At 30.9% G+C, this 13,888-nt stretch overlaps 1 protein-coding gene across 2 annotated transcripts in view; it reads left to right on the plus strand.

Annotated features, from left to right (window-relative positions):
• Positions 1–13,888, plus strand: part of LOC145326484 (CRISP/Allergen/PR-1-like) — a 66,823-nt gene that overhangs the window by 17,499 nt on the left and 35,436 nt on the right. For both annotated transcript variants that reach the window (XM_080169853.1, XM_080169852.1), the window contains exon 4: positions 1,491–1,583. In XM_080169853.1, coding sequence (XP_080025979.1) covers positions 1,491–1,583 — 93 coding nt within the window. The remainder of the gene's footprint in view (positions 1–1,490; positions 1,584–13,888) is intronic.

Here is a 13,888-nt window from a genome sequence, read left to right on the forward strand (position 1 = left end):
TCTGGTTGTCTGTGGGGGGCTAATAGTTACTATATTTACCTATGTAATATTCTATTATAATTATTTTATGCTATATGCATGGCTGGTTGTCTGTGGGGGGCTAATAGTTACTATATTTACCTATGTAATATTCTATACTAAATATTCTAAGCTGTATGCATGGCTGGTTGTCTGTGGGGGGCTAATAGTTACTATATTTACCCAGGGATATAAAGATATGATATTGGATTTTTAAAAATTGTGAGGAAAATGAAAAGTGAAATAGTTCAACTAAAAACTTATATATTGTCTCTGGTATCTTTAATAATGTTTCATTTATTAAATTTTAATGAAATTTTTTTAAAAAAAGTCAAGAATCAAATCTCTTTTATTTTTTTTATATATATATATCTTGTCCCTGATTCCTTGCACAATTCATGAAGTTGACATTCAAACCATAACTATATTGTCTTGTCCTTTTTACTATAATTTATCTATCTATTTCTACATTCAAACCATAACTAAATTGTCTTGTCCTTTTTACAAACATCTTCATATAACTATCTATCTATCTGCCTATCTTCATGCCTACTAATCTATCTATCTATTTCTACATACAAACCATAACTATATTGTCTTGTCCTTTTTACAAGCATCTTCATATATCTATCTATCTATCTACCTATCTATATGCCTATTAATCTATCTATCTATTTCTACATACAAACCATAACTATATTGTTTTGTCCTTTTTACAAGCATCTTCATATATCTATCTATCTATCTACCTATCTTCATGCCTATTAATCTATCTATCTATTTCTACATACAAACCATAACTATATTGTTTTGTCCTTTTTACAAGCATCTTCATATATCTATCTATCTATCTACCTATCTTCATGCCTACTAATCTATCTATCCATTTCTACATACAAACCATAACTATATTGTTTTGTCCTTTTTACAAGCATCTTCATATATCTATCTATCTATCTACCTATCTTCATGCCTATTAATCTATCTATCTATTTCTACATGCAAACCATAACTATATTGTCTTGTCCTTCATACAAACATCTTCATCTATTTATCTATCTGTCTATCTGTCTGCTTATATATCTATATATTTATCTATATGCCTATTAATCTATCTAAAATAACTACAATCAAAACAGAGCTATATTGTCTCATCTCTTATATTTCTATTTATCCATGTATTTATTAATTAAATTGTTATATGTCTTTTTATATCTATCCTATCCTATTATATAAGGAAATAAGCATTTTTTGTCTCTGGCGAAGGATCTCGCGAACCACCGAACCGATATGGTTCTCATCTAATCGAAGCTTCTTATAAGTCCATGCAGGTTTTTTTGGCAATTTTAATTTTAGAATTAACCTGTCGAATTGTTTTAGGCTGTAGCCGCCATTATCTATAAATTACTTGTACATATATACACAAAATGTTAATCTATTTATCTAACTCTCTAACACATCTTTTATTTTAGTTTGCAGTGTTTATCTACGTATCCATGGTTCCAATAGTTCTATCTCAAGACTATTGTTCATTTACACCCAAGCATACCATGTGTCAATATAAGGTAAGATCTATATATCTATCTATCTATGTCCGTAAACAATTAAATAATTACTGCCTTTACAATCTATCTATTTTTCTATCTATCTATCTCACAATAACTACATATACAAAATAGCATCGCAACTAACGAAAAATATTTCATTTTTTCTACTAAGGATTAAATGATGTTAAAAATGTGCTCTTTTATGGTTTAATAGATTAATGGCTATGTCCATTAAATGCATCAAATTTTTGCTATTTTAAATCAGACGATTATGTCCTCCAATGTAAAAACACACGAAGATAAAAAATGAATAGTGATAATATGTATAATTATATTGTATAAAAAGCAAAAAAAAGCAAAAAAAATGACTTATTTTAGTAAATTTTAAATCGCAAAATTAATTTATTTTGGTATTTGATATCTGTATAATGCATGTTACACTGTACGTATCAACAAGTAATAGCAAAAATAAACAAGGATAACAACATTTAGAACAATGTAACGTTTTTACACTTTCTTTCAATATAATGACAGATTTTATCTTCATCTTAAAATCATTGGACGACTTTAAAATAACAAATAAAAATATTATTCAAAGGGTAATTAATTTCTGAAGCAATTCGATCTCTTTAATTGTTAACAGCAGACCTGCGACTTGGTAAAATTAAAGAGTAGTACTCTAAAAAGAAATGATTTATCATTGGTGACAACACATAAATTTAAACATCAGTTCTGATTTCTTAATTCCTTATGATTTATACCATTGGCTTCGCCCTAGCCTCTAGGGCTTTGCTCCAAGAGGTGTTTGGGAGTCTCTCCTACTATATAGAATATAGAATATAGGCCTCTAGAGGCACTTTAGGAGGAGAGAGTCAAATTTAATAACCAAATTTCTTATTCTAAATTTTTAAAGAAAAAGTAAAAAAAAAATCTGGGGGGGGGGGGATTTTTTTGGGAGGGTTGGGGGTGTCCCACACCCCCAAAAAATAGTTATAAACCTTCCTGGGACCTATGAGAAATTACCCTGTTAAGGAGAACCCGATCGGTTCAGCGGTTAGCGAGATCCTTCGGTACAGACACACAGATACACAGACACACAGTCATCCTGTTACTTTAGTATAAGGATAATTATATTTTTATAAGCTGAAGGCTCCTAAAGAAATTTTTTTTAAATGGGAGAGACTTTTTTTCTTTTTTGGGGGTTGGGAGTGTACCAACCTCCACAAGTAAACAGGACTTGATAAATCCTCTGGGAGGAGTAGGGTAGAAGACTTTGCTGGGGCTCTGGTGTTGTTGTGCTCCAGGTAGATGCACCTCGTACAGGCTCTTCCTCGACGATGTGGATACAGCAGAATCCTTAACTCCTATCTACACAGAATAGGAGAAAAACCTGACGAAAGTTGCACTTTATGCAACCAATCACCACACACAACTTTACATCTGTTTGAATGCCCGAATAACCCTACTAACCTAGATGTTTTATCCCTATGGACCCAACCTAAAATGGCGGCAGATTTTCTACAACTTGATGAGGGCATAACATGAACAGATAATTCAACAAACTGACTTGACGAAGCTCTGACGAGGCTAATCAATCAATCAAGTAAACAGGACAATTAGCTTTATACCATGAAGAGTAGAGTTCAATTAATTCAGAGGTTACTGATATTATTAGCCAGACACACGAACGGACAGACATGGTTTTACTTTGTATTATAGATAGGCCTAAAAAAATATTTTTGGTTTTAAACACAGTGTCTTTGATGCATTAATATGCTCTTATAATATGGAGAAATGTAGGACAGCTGCCATAATTCGGTCTGGTTTGGATAACTCCAGAAAGTTTAACTAAAATTTAGGCATTATTGATCTTAATATTCTATTCAATTTAATATCATTAAATCTTATTATATGATTTTTGATTGTTTGATCGATCGTAAGTTTTAAAAAATATGTTTATAAAAATATTTATTTAAAATCTAAATAGTGCGAATTTGACGTGCTGGAACGTATTTTAGTGTTTAAATAATACAATTTAGCTAAACCAAAGGCGTGCAGATAAACCTACTGGAAAAATTAAGGAGTTGGTGTCCATTCCTTACACCCATCTACTCTTGAAAAGGGACTACACCCCTTTAGTAAAGTCAAGAAGGGGTGAGTCAATGTAAAACACTTTTTGGACTTTTGATTAGTGGGTGGACACTAGACTATAAAAGTTTTAAAGATTTTTAATCAATATAATAGATTTGAAATCTGCATAAAATTTTAAGGATTTTTTATAAAATTCGTTTTTTATATAATTCTTTATTTAAAGGCGCAAATACGATTTAAGTTAATAAATTTTGACCAATAGGATAGCTGGATTGGAAACTACCTACGCTCTAATTGGTTGAATGATGTACGTCACTTAAGCTTCTCCAATCAGAGCGCAGATAGTTTTCAATCCACCAATCACAGATCTCAAAATTATTTAACTTAATTTGTATTTGCGCCTTTAAATAAAGAATTATATAAAAAACTAATTTTATAAAAAATCCTTAAAATTTTATGCAGATTTCAAATCTATTATATTGATTAAAAATCTTTAAAACTTTTATAGTCTAGTGGACACCCTCCGTAATACTAAAAATAGACCCCACTTGTTGTCTGTTTTACACTCCCGTATGATCAATCTCCCCACTCCCTTTTGGATTTAACGCGCAACCCTATAGAAAAACATTTGCACGCCACCGATAAAACACAAACATGTACGTCTAATATAAGAAACAAAATCCTATTTGAAGAAATCAGTATGATTTGCTGGCCACTTATAACCTGCAAGTAGGATATAGATACTACAAAATTTAAATTTTATATGAATATTTTATTCAACTTTTCTTTTCTTCTTTTCTTTCCTGTGTTTTACGCAGATAAAATAAAAGATAAAGAAGAAAAGTGGAATTGGGGACATTAGAGATTAGGGTTAATGATTTTAATCGCAACCGTCTATTATTCGCTTCATTGGACATTTCAAAATTAATTTCAGAAAAATGCAAATTTAAAAAATTAGATTATTATTTCAACATTTATAACTTTAGAACATTTTTGAATCCATAATCTTAGAATTTAAACAGATAAAATAATGTTGATTTTGTTTCTCGTATTCATTCGAATCCGGTGGATAGGAACCGGTTCTCATCCATACGAAAAAACTATGTCTAGCATCGTATTATATCCAGCTTTCTACGAATATAAAAATGTACAATCATAAGATTAAAACCAGTTTTTTTAGCCCGTGCCTAGTCCTACGGCACCTAGTGGCTAAAAAACTGGTTTTAATCTTATAATTGTACATTCTATATCCGCGGAAAGCCGTTTATAATACGATGCGAGAAATAACTATTATGGTATTTATATTTAGAGGAGCTACGCAAGATCTTTTCGATTTAAGAGCGAGAAAAAAAATATTTTATTGAATTACTTATTATTAACGGCTCTGGTGGTGTGGGTGAAGGGGAATTCGGCCGCCACTTCCCACTCCCCAAATTTCAATTTTAGTTTTTAAAAGAAAGATCAAATAAATATTTTGGAGGGTTATTTTTTCTAGGGGCAATTTATCTTGGGAGGTTGATAGAACCCTCCTCCAAAATAGTCATAAACCTTCTAAGGACCCATAAGAAGTAACGCTGCGGTTACACAGATCCTTTTACTTTTATATAAGGATTAAGATAAATAAACTACTTAAAAACTTGCTTCAAAACGTTTTTGTTTCTTATTACAGATTTGCAATATTTTTCACTTACAAAAAAATGTGATGTTGAATAATGGTATAAAAATGGCAAAATCTTTGAGGTGTTACGAACATAAGTGTGCTTACAAAACAACAATTGATATACTTATTTTTTTATTTGCATTGGTATCCTTATGTAAAAAGGGTAAACAATTTTTTAGATTCTGCTTAGGTACAGGGGAGGTATTTTTTCATTAGGTGCTTTACATTAAAGTGCATATCAAGTATATTTGGTTGTAAATTCAATATAACAGTTTCTTTTTAGCCCAGGTGAGGTCCCTTACCCTTCAGGGCTAATACCTGCGGGGCTGTCTAGTACCCAATTTAATGTAAAATAGCAAACAAAAACTTCTCCCCACATATTTTTAATATTTTTTGAAATGGACAGAAGGAAGAGGGGGGGGGGTTCTGTGCTCAAGTAGGCACTTGAGGGTAACCACCTATTTTATTTTATCCGCTTTCAAAATAATTGTTGTCTTTTTATATAAACTTTATAATATTAGCGAATATATATCTTCTACGAAATTTGTTTCAATGAAAAATGTTAAAATTACGCCACAAATTTCTGCCAGATTTTTAACCCGAATTTATGCGTAAATATTGCGAGCATTTTTAAAACGAGCAAGGCCACTCGTTATGTATTGTATCTTTATGTTGCTAAACGGGCCACTTTACTAAAATGTCATATTATGTCCATTCTTGGCATTGCCCGCTAAAATTTGCTACAGCTTTTATGCCACTTTTGAAAGCCTCCAAAAATTGTTATACATTTATGATCATTTCTAACATAAATTTGGTTTATCGTTAATTTTGTTAGACAAAGTTATTGCTGCGTTAATTGTGGATATACAGCATGACCCTCGAAAAAGTATTTTTAAGCATCTGCAGCCTATATTTCTCAATAAAATATTAAAAGATTCATATGTACTTGTTCTCTATAATTTTCTACATCAAAGGATATCAAAATATTTTTTTTACATCAATTAACAGCCGAGATTTTTAAAGCCAAAGTTTGGAAAAAGTGCTTGAGAAACTGGATATTGCTAAATATTTCTTAGTTTTTATTAGTATATTACTTTTTATCAACCAGTTAAAAAACAAATAAGAAAGAAGAGCAAGTTTACAATTGATACATTTTTTATTGCATTAAAAAAAGTTACTTTTACATATAAAAAACTACTTTTTAAATTTTACTGAATACATTTTTCTTATAACCATTTTCCCTCAAATCTTATAATATCTCCCACTTATTAATATGACCTTAAATAAACCCCTCCCCAATTTATGCTCATTACCGCAACCTTTACCAATAAATTCACGCCCACTCATCAAATTAATCTAAGACACATAAAATTCATTTAAATTGTTAAATGTTTAATAAAAGTTTGTAGCTGTAACTTTTTCGTTTTTTAACTTATTTTGATAAAATAAAAAGTGTTTGATTTCTGTTTATGTAAACTTTCAATTTGCTACTATTTTTTATAGGATTTCTTTCTGTAAGGATGTTTTTGCAATTTACACTAATCTAAAAATGCCTTTTAGAGCAAGTGAAAAAAGTGCTTTCAGCATGAAATAAATTTCTTGGAAACATCTTTTTATAAGTTTTATAAAAAGTATTGAAATTATGAGGAAAACACGTCATTTCACTTTAAAAAACATTTTTTCTTGAAAAGTTACTTTTTCCTCAGCCACTTTTTCAAAACTTTGGCTCTAAAAATCTCAGCTGTTAATTGATGTAAAAAAAATATTTTTATATCTACTTATGTGGAAATCTACAGAGAACAAGGACATATACATTTTTTGATAATTCATTGAGAAATATGGGCTGCAGATGCTTAAAAATACTTTTTCGAGGGTCATGCTGTAGTTGTTAGTAAATATTGAAGAACCTCTATTCTTCTGCGCTTCTTTTGCACATTTTACTCTTGTTGTTTTAGAAACTTTTCTGTATTTTGTACAGTGATGCAAAGAATTTTTAAAAGCGAAGCTTTTCTATAATATGGGTCGGTCCGTCAGTCGGTCCGTACGTCCGTCACAGACGGATAGCTTTTTCCGTTAATTTAGGTATGTTAGAATTGTCCTATCGATTTCAAACTTTGTATGGTGATTCCTTTAGTATTTAGTTACGATTTAGAAAGCGTAGCAACTCTATAATCATTACAAGAATGTCTGTACGTCCATTTTAAACATGTTGATTTTTTACTTTTTTAACAACAAATTTTTATGTGATCTAATCATCCAATTGATCTGATTTTGATTCCTGGAACAACAAAGTATAATGTTATAAGCGAAGCAACTCTATAATCAAGTCCTAAAAATATAAGTATGTCATAAACATTATCCTGTATAAAGCAGTTTTTCAGCAAATTTACATACAATTTTGCTTTGACTCTTATACATCTTTATTCTGATTATTCAGTTCTTTGCTTTTATGGATGTTGTCATTCTTGTTTTTTTTATAAAAAAGGGCCATAATAAAAGGTAAATAATATATATTCAATCAAGACAATTATGTCTAAAATTAGGACAACATCCCAACAAAAAACAACTTTAAATAAAATATACTAATACATGAAAATTTGTCAAGTTTATTAAAATAATGCTTAAAGATAACTATTATTTTAATGTATACACAAATAAACAAGGATGACAATATTCATAAAAGTGAAGCTCTAAAATAACACTGATCGACAAACGAACATAAACGCTTGTGGAGTGTCAGAAAATTGTTGACAAAAAAAAGATTAAATCAGCATGTTCCAAACTTATGTAGGGGCTTTCTGGTAACGATTATAGAGTTGCTACGCTTTCTAAATCGTACCCGACTGATACAAGAATTATCATGCAAAGTTTGAAGTTGACAGGACCATTCTAGCAAGCTTTAATTAACGATAGGAACTAACTACAACGTACAGACGGACGTACTACGGACATACCATAATTATAGAAATGCTTTGCTTTTAAAAATACAGCAATAAAGTAAGTAATAGAAGTTAATAACGATGTCTCTACATTTGCCGTTTAGGAATAAAATTAATTAAGCTTTGCTTTTTGGGCTTGAAATATTTTATTCCGTTCTTCGGTGTGTTATCATTGGAAAAGTGACCATATATAGTGCATGGTATACTTAATTATAGAGAAGATACGCTCTGAACAGTTTAGCTGAATGCTATGATGTGTTTGAATTTGTATTATGAGGAGAAGATACGCTCTGAACAGTTTAGCTGAATGCTATGATGTGTTTGAATTTGTATTATGAGCATGGTAAATCAAAATATCCAATTATTTTGCCAATTTCAACCAGCAAAATATCACGATTTACAAAGGGCTGGCAGCTGCATATATTAGGGCACTTCTGCTGCAGCTGTCATTTTTTGTTGTAAAAGATGCGGCTGTAAGTGGACAAAGTCACTCAAAAATCAGACATATGATGTTATAAGAATGAAGAAGTGGGATAGAAAACCCCTAAAAAAGAGATAATCCCTCATATTTATTATGTTACATGCATGTTTTTTGAGTGACTTTCTCCACTTACGATGCGGCTTAGTTATGGAATAAATGGAAAATATTTAAACAGGGTGTATCGGCTGCGTATAATGTTTTTATTCCAAATTTTATCGGTTGTGCATGTAGATTCCTTAAAGAAATGGATATATTATTACTTGGATCTTACACCAGATTTTCATCTTTTCTAACAAAGTGAAACATGTTGCAGGCTAAAATAACGATACCCTCCTTCCACTCCCTTTACTCAATCCCCTCCCCTCATGCTGAACAAAAGAACTGACCAATAAATAACAGCAACCTAATGGCCACAGTAAAAGTGTCTGACTATGACGTCAGAAAAATTAACAATTAACCAATGAGAAGCCAGTATTCACAATGGTAAAATATACATATAGCGGCCTCTCATTGGTAGTTGTTAATTTTTTCTGACGTCATAGTCAGACACTTTTACTGTTTTCCAACCTAATTGACGACAACTCTTTCCCTGTCATAATATTAACGTATATTCTACATCCATTCCTATAGACAGTTTAACTTTGCTGCGAAATTTTATTATACGAGCAAAATATGACAAGTGGCTGCGGTCACACATACTGGTTGTTAAAAATACTCTTAATGAACGCGTCTGCAGAACCCGAGATTTATGCTTATCTTTATGTACATAAAATTAATAAATATTATTGGATAAAACATTTTTAAAAAGTAAAATTCTTGCCGTAAATGATTGCGTACCCGCTTGTCGTATTGGGGACATGTAGGGTTAAAGTCTGGACAACAATGTGTAATACTAGAGACGTTAAATATGATACCTACCGCTGCCAATGGTGTTTGAGTAGGAAGAATGCCTTGTATCGTTTACAGGCATAACAAATTACCATGTCGAAAACTTCCAGAAAAGGGTTGTGCAATCAAAGGTGAAATTGGCATTATATTTTTTTAAACGGCAAAATCACAGCTTGGTATATCTTTACCAAATTACCACTTACAATATTTATATTTCTGCTTAATCTAACATAAATGAAATAAGCCTAAAAATAGCCCGTTTTAAAAACAGGTGGATAATATATTTTAAGTCAAAACCTTTATTCACTTTTAAAAATCTACTAACACAGTATGTTAGTATGTTCAAAGTGTCAAAAGGTCAATGGCAAAACATAAAATTACCAACAACCCCTTTGATCGATAGCTTGCAATAAAATTATTACAAAGCAAAGCCGATTATCTCCAATAGTAGTGAAGCTTTTATTAAGCATGGCAATTTAAATACTTAATTAATCCATATATAAAAGTAACAGGATCTCTATGCGTGTTTGTGTGTACCGAAGAATCTCGCTAACCGCTGAACCGATATGGTTCTACATTTTTACAATGTACCGTATCATAGATCTGAGAATGTTTATAACTATTTTGGAATTGGTAACATTCCAAGAGAAATTGCCACTACAATGAAAAACAAAAATAAATTGCCGCTAGGCGCCTCCCCCCAACCTTCAAGGGACTCTAGAGGCCTATAGGGGCAGTTGGACCTTGGACCCAATTACTCCACAACCACCTTAAAGCTACCAAAGATATTATTTTCAACATAAAGATCATAAGACAGATTTGTTTATTTGCTATAATCTCCTTCCCTGAGAAATTATTCATTTTTATATACAGTCCCATACTGTGAAAATATAGATATTAAGTTTGGTGGATTATTCTAATTCAGAGATTTGTATTGTTTAAAAAGTTTTACCTTATACATATACGTGCTTCATGCCTACTTTGGATGAAAGCATCAAAATAGCAGGGGGAGAGGGGCGGGAGGGGGGAGGGGGGATTGGGCTGTTCATTGCAAAAGTCCCCAAAGTCTCATAATAACGTTTTCTTAATCGTTGGCTTATAAACCTTGGGGACTTTTATCGAATTTTGACAGGTTAGTTTATGTAGTTATGTGTCCAAATTTTTCAACCGCCAATTGTATTTGCAAAAGAAGTAGTTTTGTGTCAACATTGGGAATGCACAACAATTTTTAGGCCATTGTCTTATCCCTTTAGATCCCTATCAAAATAGGCTTTAATTAATATTTTGTCCTCTTTGCAGCTGATTTGTTCTTTAAAAGTAAATTGTAAATCAAACAGACTTTCAAAACCCAGAAGTTAAAATTGTGTAAGTTTAAATTATGTGGAACCCTTACTGTTTTCCAGACGTTTTTATTACTATTTAACGCCGTAGTGTGATTGATAAGGTTTTTTTGACAGTATAAAATGCCTTTTTTTTCCCTATTCACTGCTTTTCAACTGTTTTTTACCAGTATCGGTTCCAGGGTTTATAAAAATTGTCGATTAGGGTCGGTCTGTCCTTCCGAACGTCCATAACAGTTACTTCTTTTCATTAATTTAGACAAGTTAAAATTGTCCTATCGATTTTAAACTTTGCATGATGATATCTAAAATAGATACAATTTAGAAAGCGTAGCAAATCTAAAATCTTTACTAGAACGTCCGGATCATATGAAGGAAATGAAGTCATTCCTAAAAAGGACAGAAATTCCCTTCCAAAAAGGACAGAAATCATCTTCCTTTTTCTCAGATATCTCAAATATGGACAAAAATCACTCTCCTTTTTCTTACATATCTGAAAAAGAGGATAAAAATCACCTTCCTAAATCTCACTTATTCTTCCTAATTCTAAGAAAATTAACCCAATACCTCCATGTTCTTCCTTATTCTCAGATAATCTACCTTATTCTAAGAAATTCTTCCTTGTCCTTACAAATTCTCCCTTATTCTCAGATAACCTACCTTATTCTAAGAAATTCTTCCTTATTCTAAGAAAATCTACCTTATTCTAAGACATTCTTCCTTATTCTAAGAAAATCTACCTTATTCTAAGACATTCTTCCTTATTCTAAGAAATTCTTCCTAATTCTATGAAAATCTACCTAATTATAAGACATTCTTCCTTATTCTAAGAAAATCTACCTTATTCTAAGATATTCTTCCTTATTCTAAGAAATTCTTAGTTATTCTAATAAGATCTACCTTATTCTAAGAAATACTTCCTAATTCTATAAAAATCTACCATATTATAAGACATTCTTCCTTATTCTAAGAAAATCTACCTTATTCTAAGACATTCTTCCTTATTCTAAGAAATTCTTAGTTATTCTAATAAGATCTACCTTATTCTAAGAAATACTTCCTAATTCTATGAAAATCTACCTTATTATAAGACATTCTTCCTTATTCTAAGAAAATCTACCTTATTCCAAAAAATTCTTCCTTATTCTAAGAAATACTTCCCTATTTCTAAGAAAATCTACCTTATTCTAAGACATTCTTCCTTATTCTAAGAAAATCTACCTTATTCTAAGACATTCTTCCTTATTCTAAGAAAATCTACCTTATTATAAGTAATTCTTCCTTTTCCTTACTAATTCTCTCTTATTTTCAGATAACCTAGCTTATTCTATGAAGTTCTTCCTTAATTCCCCTAATTCTTCCTTTTTCTAAGATAATTTTTTTAATTTATATTGGGATATCATAACTGAAATAGGGGTATAGAGAATATATAAATTCTGCATTTTCACCTTCCTTATTCTCTCAAAATCTTGGTTTTTCTCACATATATTTCCTTATGTTTATTGGGATATCAGAACAAGATGTGTAGGATAAGTTTGGGTTGTATCTTTTGACCTGAAATATTTGTTTGTACTTTAGAGGAGGAACCCCAGTCTGTAAAACACACTAGCTGTATCAATAATCTGTTCTACTTGCCAACTGATACAAATATTATACCAAAATGGAAAATCATCCCCCCCCCAAAAAAAAAAAAAAATTTCTTTACAATAATAAAATAAAAACCCAGGCAGAGAGTCAGATATTTGTATATAATGAAAAGTACACCCTCCCCCCCCTCAAATGGTTGGCAACTTAATTTTCAGTCTGTCTATAAATCAGCTGATAATTATGTAATGGATGCAAGGGCGTACTATGAATTTGTACTATTTGGGGTATAAAGAAAGTTTTTGTGTTCTCTCCAGAAATATTTGAATTAAACTTTTTGAACAGTGATCATCATTTATCTTTATATAACACGATAGCAATGTGTAAAATTATGCAGAATAGCAATTATTTATTGATAATGAACTAAGATTGCATAAAAACATTAAAATATACAAGACTGGAGTTACGTAAGATTAGAATTATGTAAATTACAAATCATGTAAACTGTACAAAAATTAGCATAGTATTTATCTATATATCTACCCTCCCCCACCCCACCCAATCGCTAATGTTAAATTGTATATTTTCTTTTAAAAATGTGAATGTTTTCTTTAACCTTAAAGTCTGTACGATACATAATTTAAATACTGACTTAACTTATAGTTGAAAAATTGAACACATAATCTTATCCCTTTAGATCCCTGAGACTTCAAAGTGGTAGAAGCAAAGGTTTTCTATAATTAGGGTTGGTCCGTCTGTATGTAACAGTTAGCTTTTTTCGTTAATTTAAACAGTTAAAATTGTTTTATCAATTTAAAACTTGGCATGATGATTCCTATAACAATGAGGTCCTTCTGATTTCAGAGCTTCATTTTTATAGATATTGTCATTCTTTTTAAAAAGCGAAGCTTTTCTATAGTTAGAGTTGGTCCGTCCGTCCGTCAGTCCGTACGTCTGAGAGAGATAGCTTTTTTCATTAATTTAGGCATGTTAGAATTATCCTGTCGATTTCATGGTGATTCCTTTAGTATTTAGGTATGATTAAGAAAGCGTAGCAACTCTATAATCATTACCAGAATGTCCGTACGTCCATTTTAAACATGTTGGTTCTTTACTTTTTTAACAACAAATTTTTATGTGATCTAATAATCCGATTGTTATAATTTGTTGGTATAGTGATTCCTGGGACAACAAAGTACAATATTATAAGCAAAGCTACTCTATAATCAAGTCCAAAAAAATTAAATATGTCCATAAACATTATCCTCTATCAAGAAGTTTTTCCAACAAATTTACTCACAATTTTGCCTTGACTCCTTTTTTTATATTCTGATTATTCA

Source organism: Acartia tonsa, chromosome 8 (genome assembly GCF_053477335.1).
Source record: "Acartia tonsa isolate MP-2025a chromosome 8, ASM5347733v1, whole genome shotgun sequence".
Classification (NCBI taxonomy): domain Eukaryota; kingdom Metazoa; phylum Arthropoda; class Copepoda; order Calanoida; family Acartiidae; genus Acartia; species Acartia tonsa.